This window comes from Taudactylus pleione, unplaced genomic scaffold (genome assembly GCF_031769625.1).
Source record: "Taudactylus pleione unplaced genomic scaffold, aTauple2 ptg000012l, whole genome shotgun sequence".
Taxonomy (NCBI): domain Eukaryota; kingdom Metazoa; phylum Chordata; class Amphibia; order Anura; family Myobatrachidae; genus Taudactylus; species Taudactylus pleione.
The window spans coordinates 20,161,086-20,182,399 of record NW_028284415.1 but is presented as its reverse complement, the minus strand read 5'-3'; the positions used below and the strand labels follow the sequence as shown (position 1 = coordinate 20,182,399).

At 44.0% G+C, this 21,314-nt stretch overlaps 1 protein-coding gene across 1 annotated transcript in view; it reads right to left on the bottom strand.

Annotated features, from left to right (window-relative positions):
- The window catches only part of OGFOD3 (2-oxoglutarate and iron dependent oxygenase domain containing 3), a 211,575-nt gene that overhangs the window by 28,461 nt on the left and 161,800 nt on the right, over positions 1-21,314 (bottom strand). Inside the window, exon 8 of the mRNA XM_088468928.1 lies at positions 19,269-19,392. Within this exon, the coding sequence (XP_088325054.1) occupies positions 19,269-19,392 (124 nt within the window). The remainder of the gene's footprint in view (positions 1-19,268; positions 19,393-21,314) is intronic.

Genomic DNA, 21,314 nt, shown 5'->3' with positions numbered 1-21,314 from the left:
GCTGGTTAAGTGGACAGTGGGTACAACGACAGTTTGGAGGCCACTAACTATGTTTTATTTTAATTTTTTTAATGTCCCTGTACAGGTTGGGAAAAAGTTTCAAGCGGAATCTTTGCAAAGTATTATTTAACAGTCAATTGTTTTGAAAAGCACTCTTCCTGGTTCCCTTCTGGGATGAAAAGCCACTCCTAGCAACAGAAGCAGATGCAGGATTCTTAAGAAACACACCACGTGCATTTTCTATGTTCCACTTGTCCATCTAAGCTGGTTAAGTGGACAGTGGGTACAACGGCAGTTTGAAGGCCACTAACTATGTTTTTTTAAAGTCCCTGTACAGGTTGGGAAAAAGTTTCAAGTGGAATCTTTGCAAAGGAATAATCAACAGTCAATTGTTTTGGAATGCACTACTAGTAGTCTTCCTGGTCCCCTTCTGGGATGAAAATCCACTCCCAGCAGCAGCAGGCATGACGCTCAAAGATTCTTCTGGGGCAAGGACTGATGTGAATGAGTAAAATATTTTTTTGTAAATTCCTCCTCCCCTCCCTCATAAATTTACTGAAATTAAATTTACTACCAATCAACCCTTCCTGTCCCTGCCTTTAACTACATACATACTCCAACTCCCTCAGGCCTCTCTTGAATAATAAAAACATTTGTTTCCTGATGTGCCATGTTGGAAATTGAATTGCCACATATTTGTGCCGCCCACTGCTGCTGCTTAGCTTAGTCAGCCAGCTAGCTTGGTGCAAATTTTGGGCCTAAACTGGATGAAAACAATATTGTGAGCTGTGAGGTGGTCAAAATTGACTGAAAACGAGAGGTTATAATTAATGTTATAGAGGATAATACTGTAGGAACAAAAGCAGGCCCAAATTATGTGATTTTAGCTGTTTTTATGATTTTTTTTGGGAAAAAAATACAGATGCAAAACCAAAAAAACAAAACACGGAAGGACGGTTTTGGCAAAACCACTCCAGATCCAAAACATGAGGAGATACAGATCCAAAACCAAAAGACGGCGGTCAGCGCACATCTCTACTTATAGGCATGTCGTATGATTTCAGACTTAGAAGCTTAATAACATATATTGGAGGCCATATTCTGATGGAGATTCTTCATCTAGTAATGAGCTGGTGCAAGTGCCGAGGGTGTTTCCAATGATTGCGACTGCAACAGTTCAAAGTGGGTGTCCCAGCCCTTCCGCATTCAGATGCACGTGTGTACACCAGAGCAAGGGCTTATACTAGCATTAGTATACAGCTGCAACAGCATCTGACTCCTAATCAGCCCTAAAGGTGTTATGACCTATTCAAACACACCTAAAAATTACTTCTAGGGTGTCGGCATTAGTCCAAAAAATTAGTGCAAAAATCTGAGTACAATAAAATACTTTCTTGTCATTTTCAATTTTAATCTTTAACCAGGTGAACATTTGAGAAGGATATATTGTTGAGCAGTTTATCAAACTTGCCTTTCCTTAAAATGTCTTTTCACACTTACAAACAAGGAATAACCACCAAATTGTATATGTTTTCACCCTATGCTTCCCAAACATCTTTTACTTACCCACAGTACTGTAGAGACACTTTAAGCTTCATGGATCATACATAAAAAATTATTTATTTATATAGCGCCTTTCTCCTATCGGTCTCAGGACAGACTCCATTATTGCAGGGACTGAGGCAGAGCTCCCTTGCTGACATCAGTGATGTCACTAGTTTCTACAGAATCAACAGTGGTAAAGTTCCTCTGTGATTTTGCTTGTTCCTTGTGCTTGTAGAGGATGCAATCTCACGACTATTCTCTCTGACAAGAAAAAGACACGATGCATCAGGTGCTCTCTCCTCACTATCCCTCATGCATCACTGAATCGAAATACAACAATTTGAGTTAGATCAACAGAGGGTACCAGGGAAGGAAGGGGCAGATCACGCAGACAGGCTGCTATTTAAACAGCTCTGGCCTTGCTGTATAAAACCTAATGCTACTTTTCAGATTAACAAACCGTAAGAGACAACAATCTCACATAATATATACTTGTTAATGGTTCCAGAGGGCAATGAGCTGTGTTTTACGACTGTCTGCTCCAGGATGTAATGGGATCTTCCAAGTCTACAGGGCCTTTAAAGTTTATGAAATGACAATTATGTCTGGTAATTGAATGCCTTGGTATTGGAAAGAAGCAGAAAGACGAGAGCAGGACTCTATGTACCTGCCAACATAAGTCTGCCCAGGGAACATACGTCAATCCACTACACTGCCAAGTCTCCGGGAATAAAGAAGGGTGCAGTAAATGTGTCTGACTATAAAAATTCTATAGAAGGAGGAGATATTGTATTTTCATCTTTCCTGATATAAGTATTTAGACATTAAGCCCGGCACAAACAGAGATAGAACAAAGTAATTGCAAGGTGTAATTCACTATCAAATAAGAGTAAACTTAATTTTACATAAAGAGCATTTATAAGTGAATGGAAAGCAATCTGATGACCTAATACTTTCAACACGCAAAAGTTTATAAAGAGTATTTATCCGTCACTTACAGTTTTGACAGAATCTCAGCTTCTATTCAAACAACAAACAATTCTGAAGTGTAGAAACTAGAGATGAGCTGGTTCGGATTCCAGAGATCCGAACCCACCTGAATTTAGCAGATCCGAGTTGGATCCAAGCAGGCTCGGAGTTTCCTACCTGACTTGGATCTCAAGGCAAAAGCATAGAGTTGGAAATCTCGAGGTTCGCGAGCTTTCGGCTCTATGATCAATGTAGTATATAAGGGACCACGTGACGTACGCCATTTCACTCCAGCTGTGGAGACTGAACAGGGAGGGTGGGTAGTGTAGGGCTGGGAGAGGTGCTGGTGCTGTCTGCTGTGTCCTGGGCTGGTGACTGCTGATCCATTCTAGGCTGGTGCTGTCTCCATATGGGCTGTTGCTGATCCATCTCGGCTGTCTGTGCTGTCTGCTGTGTCCTGGGCTGGTGCTGCTGATCCATTCTGGGCTGGTGCTTTGCTGTCTGCTGTGTCCATCTGGGCTGGTGCAGAACTGCAGATACATCTGAGCTGGTGCTGTGTCCATCTGGGCCCAAGTTCTGGACTCAATTAAAAAAATATAGTGTGTGTGTGTGTTAGGATTAACCGCAGTACCGCACAAGATCCAGCCAGCAAAGCAAGTTGCAACCTAGTGCTGCCCGACTCCAGTGATGATCAATCTGTGCTCTGGGCCCAACTTCTGGAGCTGAAAAAAAATAAAAATCAATTGTCTTTTTTTCTAATAATTGTCTGCGTGTCTGTGCGTGTTAGGCTTAGCCGCACAAGATCTAGTAAGTCGGCAATGCAACCTAGTGCTGCCCGACTCCAGTCGTGATCAATATGTGCTCTGGGCCCAAGTTCTGGAGCTGAAAAAAAATAAAAATATATACAGGTATTGTCTTTTTTATGTCAATTTTTTTTTGTGTGCGAGTCAGCCACACCTGGCTGTCACTGTCATCTGCCTAGGTGCGCAGAGGTGCTGTGCTCCTGTCTGTCGAAGGGCTGCTGCCCAAAATAATAAACAATTTTATTGTGTGCGTGTCAGCCACACCTGGCTGTCACTGTCATCGGCGTAGGTGCGCAGGGGTGCCGTGCTGCAGTCTGTCAAGGGGCTGCATGAATATTGCAATGAAAACTTTTTTTTTAAGTTACTGGGTTACAAAAAGTTGTTTTTTTTTATCTTAAACATAGCAGAATTGTTATCCTAACAGCTTATAAAGTTATATGCTCTAAAAAACTAAAGCCTATATTTATTTACAAACCGATATAGAGTAGACATCCTAAATTCTAAAAGTGTTCTATTCAAAAACGTAAACAAAAGTCAGGAGAGGCCTCAGAGAACATGAATAAAGATGCTCTAGGTGCTGAACTTCAAGGGATTTCTCCATCATGTTTTGCAGTGTGGAAAGGTTTCAGTCACATGTTTTTTTATAAAGCAGTTCAAAGTTACAGCTTTCAAAGTGTCTGGCTATAACACCCACCTTTGCCAGGAATTACCAAAGATTATTACAAGCAAAGAATTCATATGTCCGGAATCTGTGTGGGAATTCATGGATCGTATTTGGCCTGAATGCACTAAGACATCCAGCGATTCTGTCACTCTGTTCTGTAGCTGACTTTATTCCTACCTGAATCGCAAACTGAAATCCGGAATAGTAAGCACAGACAACATGGAGGCCTTTGTTATTCCACTGCCTGCATGCCAATCAATACCTCCCAGACTACACCCACTGGGGGGACCAAGTCTTGATAATGACCATCCCCATCTGTTGCTAGGCCTTCTTCTTCCAAACCATCCAACCTGGACTTCCTGTCCAAAAAGGGTGAGTAGGGTACAGAAAGAGGAGCTAGATGTCCCCAATGACATTTTTTTTCATCTATAATAGATGATGTGGAGAGATAAGAGCTTCAGATGTTGGAACAGGGGCTCACACCTATTTGGCTTCCCTCCAGAAGAATAGAGCTCTGTTCCTCAGGAAGTGTCTATGCCTGAGCTGATAGGTAGGTAGTCTCTGTCTGTTGGTAAACATCCTTCAGGAGATGGCAACCAAAATAACATCAACTATATTAATAATGTGTCCACTGATAACAGCCTGATCCCTTAACAGCAACATACCCCATATGGCCAACTCATAACATGACACCCAGTTTGCAGCCGCCTCTTCCCCCAGTCGCCATGGTTGATCAATCAGCCATGTGTGGTCCACCCAATTTTTGGCCTTCTACATTAATTTCTAACATATTCACATATCTAAGAAGTGGACAGTGGGAACAATGGCAATTTGAAGGCCACTAACTAACTCTGTTTTTTTTATGTCCCTGTACAGGTTAGGAAATTCCGTTACAGAACAGAAGGTTTGCAAAGGATTATTTAAGTCAATTGTTTATTTTTGGAAAGCACGCTTCCTGGTCCCCTTCTGGGATGAAAAAAATCCACTCCCAGCAAGCAGGCATGGAGCTCAAGAAAGAATTCCCAAGAAACACACAATGTAAGACTTAAACCTTAAATCTGAAATGTTGCATTTGCTGCTCTGTTCCGCTTGTTCACATATCTCATATGGTTAAGTGGACAGTGGTAACAACGGCAGATGAAGGCCACTAACTAACTATGTTTTTTTTTTTATATCCTTGTACAGGTTGGGAAATGCCTTTATTGAAGATTTGCAAAGCATTATTTAAGTCAATTGTTTATTTTTTTTTTGGAAAGCACTTTTCCTGGTCCCCTTCTGGGATGAGAAAATAAACTCCCAGCAGCAGCAGCCATGCTCAAGGATTCTTCTGTGGCAAGGACTGATGTAAATGTACTGTATCACTTTTTTTTGTAAATGCCTCCTCCCCTCCCCTTCTCCCTCATAAATTTTCTTTTGAATCAAAATATGAAATTAAATTTACTACCAATCAACCCTTCCTGTCCCTGCCCTACCTTTAACTACATACATACTCCAACTCCCTCAAGCCTCTCTTGAATAATAAAAGTATTTCCTGATGTGCCATGTTTGAAGTTGAACTGCCATGTGTTTGTGCCCCCCCATTGCTGCAGCTTAGCTTAGTCAGCCAACTATCTTGGTGCAAATTTTGGGCCTAAACAAGATGAACAAATCAATATTGTGAGCTGTGAGGTGGTCAAAAGTGAATGGAAACGAGTGGAAATAAATGTTATTGAGGTTATTAATACTGTAGGAACAAAAAAAAACCTTTTTATGTGATTTTAGATGTTTTTTTATTTTATTTTTTAAAAATCCAGATCCAAAACATGAAAACAAAACACGGAGGTGAGATTTTGGCAAAACCAATCCAGATCCAAAACCAGGGGAGATCCAGATCCAAAACCAACACACGGTGGTAGGCGCATATCTTTAGTAGAAATCAGATTTTATTTTGTGGAGTGGCATTATGAAAACAACGCAGATGCATAAAGAAGAGGCATTTAATGGGGCACTGCCACTTTTTACCTGGACCTTTATTAAATGAAAGGGGCTGGAATTTGAACCTTGATGCTACAGTTTAATGTTTCCACCTTGTGCTTCCCCTGTACTGTGATGTGTCAGTGCCCTTCCCATACTGTGATGTGTCAATGCCCTTCCCATAATATGCTGTGTCAGTGCCCTTCCCATACAGTGATGTGTCTGTGCACCCCCTATACTGTGATGTGCCTGTGCTCCCCCTTGTATTGTGATGTGACAGTGCCCTTTCCAAATTGTGATGTGTCATTTCGGAATCGGTCTGAAATACTGACGGCTGAATAGCCACTGGTTCTCATATCGACGCCAGAAACCCGGTAGGAGGACATCCCGACATGGGCACGTAACCCTAACCCTCCCCCCGGTGGTGCCTAACCCTAACCCCCCCTCCTTGCACCCTAAACCTAACCCTCCCAGGGGGGGTGCCTAACCCTAACCTCCACATGGGGGTGCCTAACCCTAACTCCTCCTTCCTCTAGCCTAACTCTCCCCCGGGGCACCTAACCCTAAGTCCCCCTGGGGGTGCCTAAACCTAACCCTTCTCCCCGTGGCTACAACCTAACTGTCCCTGGCTTACCTCGTTTGGGATGCCGAGTGTAAGGAATTCAGCATGGGGCTAAAGAAAGGCATAGTGTCACGCTTGGCTTAATGGAATCCCCTACGGAGGGGATGGAAGCTGAGGTCCCTGGAGGAGATAGAAGCCGGAGGCGTGGGGCATGAATATAGGATCTCCTCATCCACAATATCAGACGCTGACGAGACCTGTCCAAAGGCGCGGAGTCTAACCAACTGGGAGGTGTTCACCAATGACCCCTCCAAGTGGGACATGGGTAGTTAGCTGCCCACAGCTGGCAGGTCGCGGCCCTTTGGACAGGTGTCTGAGATTGCGGGAATAGACACCAAATAAGCGATGGTCCAGAGGATGTACTTCTACCAGAAGTACCTGGATACTAACATAGGTCAGATGACAAGTGCTTGAGGCACTGCAGAGCCGAGGAGTGGCCCTATCATTGTGTCCTGGAGACAGGGTACATGACACACAGGTGCGCCAGCAAATGGCACCAGTGACGCCCACCTGCGTGGTATTTGGACGCCCAATTGCATCAGAAGGTGGTGCTATTATAGCGCACTGATCAGGGATGCGGACACACAATTGTGTGAGATGGTGGTACCGTATATCACAGAGATGAAGTGTTGGATGCAATGTTGCGTCAGAGGGTGGTATCCGAGTGGCACACAGGCAAAGTTTTTGGGTGCACTGCTGCACAAAAGGCTGGCACCAGTAGCACGCACAGGCAAGATGTTTCAGAAACACTGTGGCACGAGGTGTTGGCACTGTGATGCAGCTGTTCCCTCCCTCCCATCGTACTGTGCAGCGGCTGTGGACCCCTCCCCGTACTGTGATGTGGTTGTGCACATCCCATACTGTGATGCAGCTGTGCACTCCCCCCCATACTGTGATGCGGCTGTGTACCCCTCATCAAGTGATGTGGCTGTGCACCCCCCGTACTGTGATGCGGCTGTGCAACCCCCCCATATACTGTGGTATGGTTGTGCACACCCCTACTTTGATGTGGCTGTGCATCCCCCATAATATGATGCGGCTGTGCACACCTTGTACTGTGCTGCGGCTGTGCACACCCCGTACAGTGCTGCGGCTGTGCACACTCCCATACTGTGATGCACCGTGCACTCCGCATACTATAGAAACATAGAATTTGACGGCAGATAAGAACCACTTGGCCCATTTAAGTCTGCCCTTTTTTACCTTTTGGTAACCTCAATCCTATGTGATCCTCAGTTCTTTGTAAGGATATTCTTATGCCTATCCCAAGCATGTTTAAATTGTTCTACTGTCTTAGCTTCTACCACATCTGATGGGTGGCTATTCCACTTAAATTACTTCACAAAAAGGGTAGTGGTTTTCATCAAATACGATGTGGCTGTAATGTGGTTGTGTACACCCCATACTGTGATGCGGCTGCAGATCACTCCATACTGTGATTTGGTTGTGCACACACCATACTGTGATTTGGCTGTGTACACCACATACTGTGATATGGCTGTGCATCACACCCCATACTGGGGTGCGGCTGTGCACACACCAAACTGTGATGTGGCTGTGCATCACACCATACTGTGATGCGGCTGTGCACACACCATACTGTGATGCGGCTGTGCACACACCATACTGTGATGCGGCTGTGCATCACACCATACTGTCATGCGGCTGTGCATCACACCATACTGTCATGCGGCTGTGCATCACACCATACTGTCATGCGGCTGTGCATCACACCATACTGTCATGCGGCTGTGCATCACACCATACTGTCATGCGGCTGTGCATCACACCATACTGTCATGCGGCTGTGCACACACACACAATACTGTCATGCGGCTGTGCACACACACAATACTGTCATGCGGCTGTGCACATACATCATACTGTGATGAGGCTTTGCACACACACCATACTCTGATGAGGCTGTGCACACCCCATACTGTGATGCGTCTGTGCACACCCCATACTGTGATGCGGCTGTGCATCACACCATACTGTGATTTGGCTGTGTACACCCCATACTGTGATGCGGCTGTACACACACCATACTGTGATGCGGCTGTGCATCACACCATAATGTGATGTGGCTGTGCACACACCATACTGTGATGCGGCTGTGCACACACACCATACTGTGATGTGGCTGTGCACACACACACTATACTGTGATGTGGCTGTGCACACACACTATACTGTGATGTGGCTGTGCACACACACACCATACTGTGATGTGGCTGTGCACACACACACCATACTGTGATGCGGCTGTGCATCACACCATACTGTGATGCGGCTGTGCACACACCATACTGTGATGTGGCTGTGCACACACCATACTGTGATGTGGCTGTGCACACATTACCACTTAGGGGTCTATTTACTAAGCAGGTGTTAAGGTGCCCACACACATACCGATGTCCTCACAATACGATTTTATGGCCAATTTCCTCATGAACTTTCACGGGAACTCCCTTGCCGTCGTGATCACGATTTGGAGTCCAATCTGACTAAAGACCTTGCAGCCAATGTATTGTATCGTAGATTGGCTAATCTGCCCTACAGCACGGCAGATCAGAAGATGCGATGTACGACGAGCGGGGACGCGCATCGGCATCATGCTCGTGAGTATAAACTCACGATTTGTACTTTTTTTTACCCGATTCGTCGAAATCGGCCAAATCGTGTAAAATGACGCTATGTGTGTGGGCACCTTTAGGAGTCAGAGTAAAAAGTGATAAGAAAGTTATAAGGTGCCAGCCAATCAGCTCCCAACTGTCATTTTTCAAACACAACCTGTGAGATGACAGTTGGGAGCTGATTGGCTGGCACCTTATCACTTTTTTATCACTTTTCACTCTGTCTCTCCTAACGCTGTTTAGTAAATAGACCCCTGAAAAACATAACTCTCATGACTCAAATCAACACTTATAAGCAGTCTATTAGGTTCAGATTATACCTCTAATGTCCATGACTACAGAAGTAATGTCCCTTAATGTGTGCATTGAGGAATTTGTGCCCTATTGTGTTTACTTAGGACACATGGTTTTTTGTGTGTGTGTGTGTGTGTGTGTGTGTGTGTGTGTGCGCAGTGGCTTCGACTCGTACGAAAAGTAAACAGATTTATTTGTAGTACAAATGACCCTTACACAGATTGTTCCAGACAGTATTTTTATTGCGAACAGCTAGGTTCAAAAATTAAATGTTCAAACACATAATTCATTATTTGTCTGCAGCTTTATTTAGGGGGCTGAATAGTTTTGCAAGCCACTGCATCTGTGTGTAGATAGACAGACAGACAGACAGATCGATAGATAGATTAGGAGAAAAGTGTGAACAGAAATTAGTACACATAAATTATGCTAACACACAATAACTATATTATATGACAGGTGCAACAGAATCTGAAACACTGTGCCTATATATGATGGAAGGTGAGTCTAGTCTCCTGCCTGTGTGATTTGTATGCTATCTGCGGATTGGCCTGATAATTGTATTGGTGTGTATGCAGGAGTGTTAGCCGATAAATGGCTTAAAACGCTCCTGTAAATGTCCAGATCAAAAAAACTGGGCTACTTCTCGCTCAGTGTGAACAGGGGTCACACTGATCGAAATAAACACTCCAGTGATCGGATTGTGTCGCTGATCTGCCTAGTGATTGGCATAGTGTGTACCCAGCTTAAGGCCAAGAAAATAAACAAATCTGACCGAAAGTTAAATTTAAGTAAAGGCAGAAATACCACTAACTATAGGTACTTAAACTTGCATCTAGACATCTCTTATACCCCTTTTCCACCTAAATTCTGGATCTGACCCGGAGTTGGAACAAAGTTCCTATCCAGATCAGACCCGAAATTTTGCCGGCACCGACTCGGGATATTCCCGAGTCAGCGCCGCTCACACCGCAGTCGAGTCTGCATAGACCCGGGTTTTGCGGAGTGAAAGTGGTCGCTTGGAGATGACGTCATCTCCAAGCGCCACTGAAGCCGGACCAATCGGCCGGCTAGCAGCGCACTCCAGGTCATCGTGACCCGGAGTGCGCTGTTCTCACAGCAGGGTTTCACGGGCTATGCCCGTGTTAAACCCTGCTAGTTACCTGGGTTGGATTGCCGGGTCACTCGACCCGGCGATCCAACTCTCTCCCCTTTTACACCAGGGAGCTGCCCGGGTTAACCCTTCAAAAACCAGGGTTTTAGCTCCGGTGTAAAAGGGGTATTACAGTAGTTATGCTTCTTAAACTACCACAAAAATAAACAGAGCTGTCATCTGCTAGATAATAAATATGGTGATTTTTTTGTACAATGTACAACTTTACAAACTAGAAAACCTGTGGAATAAATTACATGGATTGCATCACATTCACTACAATCAATTTTAAGATGTTTGTGTGTTTAACAGGAAATGCATATTCAAGCATATAATTAGCACTTCCCTCATCTATTAAGTGTTAGGATATTTTCAGATGATCAGCACAACCGTGAAACAGCTAATATCAAATCATATAAATACAATGTATGGACTAGCAGGTATGTTTTGGCAATGCAGTCATTCCTGAACTTCTGTTCCTGACAGATGGCTAAGCACCATAGGTGTATTAGTTCAGTGACAGATGAAGCCTATTTGGAAACCTAAGTCTCTGCAAGAGCATGTGACGAGTGTGACCACTGTGCACTCCAGAAGGTACATGTTTATTCATTGTTGCATGAGACTGGCAGGTAATTGGAAGCCGTCACAAGCAAGGACAGGGGTTTGCTGGCCTTTATTGAATGTAGTGGGAAAAGCGACCAGATAAGCTATGTAAAGTCAGACACACATAAAATAGTCATGCAACATACCTTTACGGCAATTAGTTTATATGCACGCTGTATTTCTGCAGCTATTTTATTATTAATACCAGCTATGTGTATAACAGAAACATAGGGCCTGATTCAGACCCACTCGCGAGCGGCTGTCTGCTCGAAAGTGGGTCAATGGTCTGCACTGAGCATGCGCACGACGGAGGGAGCTCCGTTGTGCGCATGTGCCAGACGCGACGAGCGAAGGACTTTCCTTCGCTCGTTGTGTCTGATCAAAGGGGGCGTGCTGTCGATGTTGATTGACAGCACGCCCCCTTTGGTGGGCGCGCCGGGGACGTGCCTCCCTGACGGGGGCGTTCCCAAGGGAACGCATCCCGTCAGAAGCCGGCCCACTGACATCACTAGTGATGTCAGTGGGAGTGATTTTGGCTCTGATAGAGCCAAAATCACTCCGGGCCTTGCGGTTGAAAACCTCAACCGCAGGCTCCGGCTCGCAGTGGCGATGGTCGCGATGGTCACGACCATCGCGGCCATCAAACTGCACGCTCGTATAGGCTGTGGGTGGTGACCCACAACTATACGAGCGTCCAGGAGGACGCTCCATAGTTATGGAGGATGGCCCTCATTCAGAGCGTGCGCTCTGCTCAGAGCGTACGGCTCTGAATGAGGGCCATAGTCTCCAGAAAAGGCTATCAAGAAGACAAATCAAACAGAGGAGCTCATTCAGACCCGCTCGCAAGTTGCGGTCGCTCGTAAGGACGCCCACTATGTTTTAGCGAGCTACGGCAAAGTACACTCGAAAGTGTCTAAAGATGCTCCCTTGCCACTATCAACACACGTCATCTCCGGGAAATGTAGGATTAATCTGGACCATCGTGAGCCATTCGGAGCTGCTCGCAGCCCTTGGAGTTGCCTTAACCCACCGCAAGCACAGCGATCAGTGTTGGCTGAAATACATGCAGGTGACGTGTACTATGACGCTACTTTGCTAATTATGCACGCCCTTTAAACGGCGTTTTGGTGGCATGACAGGCCTGCGTTCGCACATCCACTCCACCGTTCACAAGCACCTTCCCCAGTTGCCACCCACAAATGGCACTGTCTGTCACTCAAAGCAGCGACCTGATAGTTGCTTACGAGCAAATGGCTTGCGCACACGCACTGTGAATTATACACATGCGCAGATGGGCGAAAATCGCTCAGAGCGAATGCGCCTTAGCAAGCGGGTCTAAATCAGGTCCAGATTGCATAGCAATAGAGTAGCAGGCAATGAATTAGAAGGTGTGAGGGCCCTGCTCGCTAAATCTTACCTTATAAAGATTTGGCTAAGGAAACGCAAGGTAATTTGCTTGTTTTGCACAGACACAAATAGTGCTCTATGATGCAGTTACAAGCTCAGAAATAAATCAAGCTATGTAACACATTTTTATCAATTAGAATGATGTGAAGGGTGGGTGTAGGTGCTGTCAGGCAGCGGTGCCAACACAACTAAAAGAGCTAATAACGGAGTATGTTATTTATTTATGTCCCTGTAGAAGAGGGCTTGCCTATTCTGCATTCTCATGGGAGGTTACGTCGGAACTAAATAGCACAGTGCTGACCATACCTGTAGTAATCCTCAAAAAATGAATCCATGAAGTAGGCTGCAGGCGGCGTTTCTGGTCCATGCATCATTTAAAGTCAGTACCATGAGATCAAGAAGCAATTACTTGAAGACCTAGAAGGCATTGTAGCCATGGTAGCTCTAGAAGTGGTCAGGAATATGTATTCTAAAAGTTCTGTCAAATTCCAGGAGTTATTAGAAGTCTAGCTGTGCGTTTCAAAACTATGGGGCATATTTGATAAGCAGTGGATTGAATGATTCTAGATTTTTTTTGCATTTACTAATACTGCCCTTTTAAATAGGGTAGGCAAAGTCTGTAAAAAGGGTTTTCTAAATATGACCGTATTGAGCATATTCAATTGCAGGCGAGTTTTTCAAAAATCTCGCGGCGCATGATTTTCCGGCAGGTGTGGGATTGTTGGTATTCAATTGGGTGCATGAGTTTTTATTTATTCATGCAACGCTCATTTTCTTCTTTTTGGGGCACCATCTGAGCCAGTGCAATTTTTCCTAAAATCTTTATTTTAAGGAAACATTGTTTCCAGTTAGCTTAATTAGTCCACATACTTACCTTCTGGCAGCGCTGTCCTCCTCCTCCGCTTCCCCAACAGAAGTCTTCTTCGTCTGTTTTCCTTCCAAAGCGTGTGTGAGAGATTCACTGTCAGTGTGTGTGAGAACCCCCTATCATTGCAGTGTGTATTAGATGCCCTGTCATTGTGTGCGAAATCCCTCTGTCACTACGGTATGTGCGAGATCCGCTGTCACATGCCCCCCCCCCAGTCACTGTCGGGCATGGGAGTGTGGCACATGCAGCGACTGAGCACAGTAGAATGGAGTGCTAAAGTAGTAGTGAGATCTCACCTCCTCTATAGCCATCAGTTAGCGTCCATTGTATGAGATCCACGGGTTTGGCTTGCGACCAATTTCTTTTTAATTGAATACCTCGATTATTGGGAGTTGGCATACCCTCTGCAATTCAAACTTGGTTGCGATGCCCACCTAATTTTGCTGCGGGAATCTCAACCAATTTTGAATTACAGCAGGTATGTGCTCTTCCGATTGAATATGCCCCTATATGGGCGAAATTCAATTCAATGCGAACTGAATAGTGCCGGGAGGGAGCGCTGTTATTTCACAGAATGCTGGTTCTCGCGACATAACCTGGGAGCTTAGGAGCGAGAACCGGCATTCTCTGACTAAAGTGCCAGGCTGTTAGCGCCGCGCTAAGCAGTAAAACAGCTGTGCGCCCCGCACTTTTGTCGGATTTCATCTCACATCCCCAGGGGGGTGCGAGAAGAAATCCTTAGCCCGCCCAAACACCGCGTTGAATTGAATAGCTTCGGGAGCTCCCTCCCGCGGCTATTCAACATCGCTTTGAATTGATAGCATTGTACTGAAGGAGGAGGATAAGGTGCTTTTACAATCATTAACTGTGTTATTTTGTCTGTGTGTCCTGTGATGTGACTCGGCATAATAAAGAAATTCAGAGAAAATGTGGTAATCCCTATCACCTGAAAGCATTTCCTATGAACAGAAGGTTATATTAACAAAATAACAGAATGACTAGGATACAATAAACTGAATTACACCAGATGGAGGAAAAAGTATTACTGAAGTGAATGTCAATTCACCAGTACATTACAGTAGCAGAGAGTTGAAGAATAGAACAATATATAAGCACTTTTATACGCACAATAACACAGCAGGCTTACAGCTCAGTATAAGCAATAATACGTTATGGAGTCATTGAAAAGTGTAAATAAACAACAAGTCATAACATACGCTATTAAAATTTAGATTTTAGTCCCAGACTACCCAAGAGGGACTATTACAGTACATGATAAATAAACACAGTATATACACAGCTAGGTGTAAATCGCTTTATAATTTATCTGACTATTCTCTATGGCAGCTGGCATAATTAAACTAAATTAAATTTAATAAGTAAAAAGCATGGTAATTAAATTTGAACTTTAAGACATAATTATGCTTTAAAAAACACACTAAATTCTCAGCGCTGGTTTAATTATTAAAGTCAAATTATAATAAATAAGTAAACAAAATGGGGACAGTGTAAAAAAAAATATTGGTGTTGCACATGCTATGTAATTGTTATCTGAGTGCAAAATGTGTGCTTTTTATCATCTTCACATTTTGTGACACTGCATGTACAATGCAAAATTTACATTAAGATATGTTTTCCTGGAGAGTATTCATTATACTGTAAGCGCTACTGTGGTATAAGGAATCACAGGAAATAAATGTTATATACTAAATGAAAAAAAAAATAATGTAAAAATCCAGTGCTCTCTATACAAGAAAATGAAGCGGCTAGTTACTTTATAAAGAGGTGGTTAATTTTTGTACAACACTCCCTGGTAATGTCATTGTATAGACACTAAAAATGATCTGTAGTAACCTGAACTACCAGTGTGACTGGGTAGGTGGCGCCGTAGAAGGTGTGACATGGTCAGAGAGTACCTAAAGCCAAATCTATCATTGCAGTGCATATTCTCTGTCCTAGTTGCTGGGATGCAAATAACACTCACAGATCGCTGCTGTCAGACATGACAGTCTAGGTTGTTGTGTTCTAATAATGATGAGAATCTGGCAGTGGGCTCACTTTATGGGGGTATTTCAGGAAACCCCCTTTAAAATGTCACTAAATGTAAAATAGAACATGATGTAAATGCATCTTGAAATACAGTCAGGTGCATAAATATTGGGACATTGACAGAATTTTCATATTTTGGCCTCTATTTACCACCACAATGGCTTTGAAATGAAACACACAAGATGTGCTTTAACTGCAGACTTCCAGATTTAATTTGAGGGTAATTACATCCAAATCAGGTGAACGGTGTAGGAATTACAACGGTTTCTATATGTGCTTCCCACTTTTTAAGGGGCCAAAAGTAATGGGACTATCCACTCAAAAGCTATTTCATGGACAGGTGTGGGCTATTCCCTCCTTATTTCATTATCAATTAAGCAGGTAAAAGGTCTGGAGTTGATTCTAGGTGTGACATTTGCATTTAGAATCAGTTGCTGTCGCCTCTCAATATGAGATCCAAAGAGCTGTCACTATCAGTGAAGCAAGCCATCATTAGGCTGAAAAATCAAAACAAACCCATCAGAGAGATAGCAAAAACATTAGGTGTGGACAAATCAACTGTTTGGAACATTCTTAAAAAGAAAGAACGCACCGGAGAGCTCAGCAACACCAAAAGACCAGGAAGACCACGGAAAACAACTGTGGTGGATGACAGAACAATAATTTCCCTGGTGAAGAAAAACCCCTTTACAACAGTTGGCCAAATCAAGAACACTCTCCAGGAGGTAGGTGTATATGTGTCAAAGTCAACAATCAAGAGAAGACTTCACAAGAGTGAATATAGAGGGTTCACCACAAGATGTAAACCATTGGTGAGCCACAAAAACAGGAAGACCAGATTAGAGTTTGCCAAACAACATCTAAAAAAGCCATTACAGTTCTGGAACAACATCCTATGGACAGATGAGACAAAGGCCCTGATTCAGAGCCGGACGCTCTGACCAGAGCGCTAGCTCTGAATCAGGGCCCACCTCCATTTATATGGAGCGTCCTCCTGGACGCTTGTATAGCTGTGGGTCACCACCCACAGCATATACGAGCGTGCAAAATGATGGTCGCGATGGTCTTGACCATCGCGACCATCGAAACTGCGAGCCGGAGCCTGCGGTTGAGGTTTTCAACCGCAAGCTCCGGAGTGATTTTGGCTCTATCAGAGCCAAAATCACTCGCACTGACATCACTAGTGATGTCAGTGGGCCGGTTCCCGTGGGAACGCCCCCGTCAGGGAGGCACGCCCCCGGCACGCCTACCAAAGGGGGCGTGCTGTCAATCATCGGAACTGCGAGTAAAAGCCTGCGGTTCAGTTTCTCAACCGCAAGGCCAGGAGTGATTTTGGCTCTATCAGAGCCAAAATCACTCCCGCTGACATCACTAGTGATGTCAGTGGGGCCGGCTTCAGACGGTAGGCGTTCCCTTGGGAACGCCTCCGTCTGGCAGGCACGCCCCCGGCACGCCCACCAAAGGGGGCGTGCTGTCAGTCACCATCGACAGCACGCCCCCTTTGATGAGACACTCCGAGCGAAGCAAAGTCCTTCGCTCGTCGGGTCTCGCGCATGCGCACAACGGAGCTCCCTCCGTCGTGCGCATGCGCAGTGGGGAACATCGACCCACTTGCAAGCGTACTCCCGCTCGCGAGTGGGTCTGAATGACCCCCAAATATCAACTTGTACCAGAGTGATGGGAAGAGAAGAGTATGGAGAAGGAAAGGAACTCCTCATGATCCAAAACATACTACCTCATCAGTGAAGCATGGTGGTGGTAGTGTCATGGCGTGGGCATGTATGGCTGCCAATGGAACTGGTTCCCTTGTATTTATTGATGATGTGACTGCTGACAAAAGCAGCAGAATTAATTCTGAAGTGTTTCGGGCAATTTTATATGCTCATATTCAGTCAAATGCTTCAGAACTCATTGGACGGAGCTTCACAGTGCAGATGGACAATGATCCGAAGCATACTGCAAAAGCAACCAAAGAGTTTTTTAAGGCTAAAAAGTGGAATGTTATGCAATGGCCAAGTCAATCCCGTGACCTGAATCCGATTGAGCATGCATTTCACTTGATGAACACAAAACTGAAGGGAAAATGCCCCAAGAACAAGCAGGAACTGAAGACATTTGCAGTAGAGGTCTGGCAGAGCATCACCAGGGATGAAACCCAGCGTCTGATGATGTCTATGCGTTCCAGACTTCAGGCTGTAATTGCCTGCAAAGGATTTGCAACAAAGTATTAAAAAGTGAAAGTTAGATTTAGGATTGTTTAGTTTGTCCCATTACTTTTGGCCCCTTAAAAAGTGGGAGGCACATATAGAAACCATTGTAATTCCTACACCGTTCACCTGATTTGGATATAATTACCCTCAAATTAGATCTGAAAGTCTGCAGTTAAAGCACATCTTGTTTGTTTCATTTCAAAGCCATTGTGGTGGTGAATAGAGGACAAAATATGAAAATTCTGTCAATGTCCCAATATTTATGCACCTGACTGTATATGCAAACATGTACTCGTTCCCTTACCACTAAGGAAAGTAACATATTTTAAGTGGTATGTAGCCCTGCTATCTACCTCACTGCCCTCGCCACATAATTACTCATATATAGCTTCTGTCCATTATTATTATTATTGTTGATTTGTAAGTTGCCATAGTGCAGACAGCAGGGAAAACAGAATATAAATATAAAAGGGTGAGATATGCAAGGTAGACAAGGTAAATCATCAGTAACTTTACAGGCTAACAGCATATGTCTTCAACAGGTTTCACAACATATTTACAGTACTTCAGGAAAGTATGAAATGCAGGTCCTCTAGGGATGAGAGTTATGATTTGACAACTGCCCAACCCACTTAGGCACCCTAATATGTCAGAAAACTTGATTTACAAACAGTAGTCCCATCATGCACCATAGTGGTAGAGTATTATACAAAAATCTCTGGTCTCCAGTGGCGGAACCAGACGTGGGGCTGCAGCACAGTCCAAAATTTATATATGGGGGCCACACAAACTGTCCTTCCAAACATTGCTGGCTGGGACTCTATGGCAGTTGGAGTGGCTCCCCTATTTGAATTTTTGACTGCGCTGCAGCCCCACCTCTGCAGCCGCCACTGGTGATCTCGTACACTAGACCCCCTGCATTTCTGGTTCTTGGAATGAGGGATCATTTTACTAAAATGTTATTTATGTAAGGAGCTTTTGAACACTTCAATGACTGGTAGGGTGAAAAGTTTATCCATACTTGCCAACTTTGGGCGCACTCCCAGCATCCCAAAAGCACTGACTAATCCCCCAGTAATGTCCGCTTTCCCACTGAACTAAAGGCAAAATTCGCACTGAAATGTGTCATACTAGCCCTGCCCCCTACTGTAAAATACAGTGAACGGCGGCTTTAAACAGTGGTGATGAGAAGCCTCCCGCCCATTAGGGATTGGTTGCCTCCTCGGGACTCTCCGGGAGTGGGGTTAGAGAAAGTCTGCAAGTATGGTTTTAGTAGAAATGCAATTTGTATTACAACAAATGGGAGAAATTCAATTCGGAAATTGCAATGATGCCCGGCTGCACGCATATCAGTAATTACAGAAGTACCGACATCGTACACCAAAGAGGTGCAAGGGAAATTTGCTATGCCAGCAGACGAGATGTGCCATTCAGGAACGGCATATTGTGTCAATGTTGGAGAGTTGAATGCCCTCCAAAGTATATGTCTTACCGGCTCTAGGCTCCACCGTGCTGTTCATCTTTTCATTAATGAATATAAATCTCCCTCCACCAAAGTCTCTTGAGTAGTCGGACAGATACAACAAGGATGTGTAATCAAATGACCCATAGGTCACCTGGAAGCAGAGATAAAAGAGATCAGTCACAAAACTAGTTCTAAGCCTCATGAAATGAACCAAGGTTCTCATAGATATGTAATAATTCATTACATTGAGCCTGTTCACTGACAGACTAAATAAAATATCAAAATCTCATCTCGTAACCCTGTGTCAGGTGCACCTCTGGGACTCCTAGGTTCGGGAGCAGTGCGCCTGACAGGCGCCTGTTATAAAATCGTCATTAGCACCTAATTAACTCAATTCTAACATTCTTAAAGTGATCAGTGACCTTCATTAGGATGTACAAAGAGAGAATATATGGAAATCTGATTCACAAAACCACATTTATTAACCTTAAAGCAAGTAAAACAAAAAATACTAAATTTTAAGAGACCCAGTGTGCTTAAGAGGCCACCCTGGACAAACCTACATATTTCTGAAAAATACCCACAACCTTTGTAATTTTCATACATAAAATGAGCAAAATACACAAAATTGTGAGAAAATAAAAAGAAATACGTACCTTCAATAGTCAGACGAGTTCGGGCGCAATGAGCCTGAGAGGCCACTAAGGTCACTACTGCACTCCACGCAGGCGACGGGAAAACTGACTAGGGGGGTTTCAAACAGCACCTGGAGATAGGAAGGTACTAGGAGGGGCAGACCCCTGTGCCCCCTTGCGGTGGAGAGGTGAGCGAGAACAGCTTTGTGGCGTCTGTCAGGCCAACTGCGCCTGACGCAGGGTTAAATTGATGCTGAGAAAAAAAAATATGAAGGAAAAAAAAGGATGTACTTTGTGTCTCATGCCTCAATGATGTCACTAGTTTCTGGTGAATTCATTGGCTGCATTTTATGAACACTTGGCACGAAAAATGGCTGCCTCCATTGTGTGTAGCCAATAGATATACTTCAATATACGAATAAACCCTTCACCCTAGACAGCTATAACCACACCCAGGCCTCTTACATAAAATGTATAAGTATGAGAAATTGTGAGGTCAGACTCTCTGACATATTACAGTATATGAAATTTTAATGAACATGAATTGATTCACTGACTCAACCTTGAATCATCATCAATAAGAGCTGTGTTATCATGAGAACAAAGATTTTGGCACAAGTTCTAATAAAAATATAGATTATGGTTGGTGCCTAGAGATGGGCTTTTGAGACCTATGGACATACTGTAAACAGAAAACTGGATTGTAAAATCTTCCAAGATGGGCCATTTCAACCTACTCTTGTTCCTGCACCTTCTCTCAATGTTGTATGTTCTGTCTCTATGTACGCTTTTGTTATCTAACGGTCTGAAGCTTTGTAGCATCGATTAAACAATGTTGTTGTTGTTGCTGTTGCCTATATATAGGGGCCTATTAAATTAATTGCAAAGTGCCACTGAACATCCTGCGATGTTAGCTGTACACATATTGGCCTATTGCAGTAGGCTGAACATGGCTAGTTTTCTTGTCCATCTCTATGGGGCTAAGGAAAAACTAGCAATGTTAATGGCCGTGATGTGCAGTTCCAGAGACGCACATCACAGCCAAGCTATTAGTTGAATCGCCCCCAGAGAGTGGGTGGTTACATTTAAAATTTTATGGAGTACTTCTAATTTTATAACACTTTTACTATAGCGCTGCAGGAGCACCAATCAGTCAAAGAGGGTGTTGGTTCCATTGCCCACAGACCCCAATATGAGTAAGATAATGGGTGGGAGTATGTATAAATGATTTTAGCATAATAAAAGCACCAATTACGTATATCATGAACAAGGATGCCCAGTTTGACACAAGAAGCATATTTATAAGTAAAAAAAGTAAAACTCTTGAGACTTTTTTTCTAGCATGGTGAGCATAGTGATTAGCATCGCTGCCTCACAGCAGTGAGGTCATCAGTGTAATTTATGACTAAAGCTTCACCTGAAAGTAGTTTGTATTTTC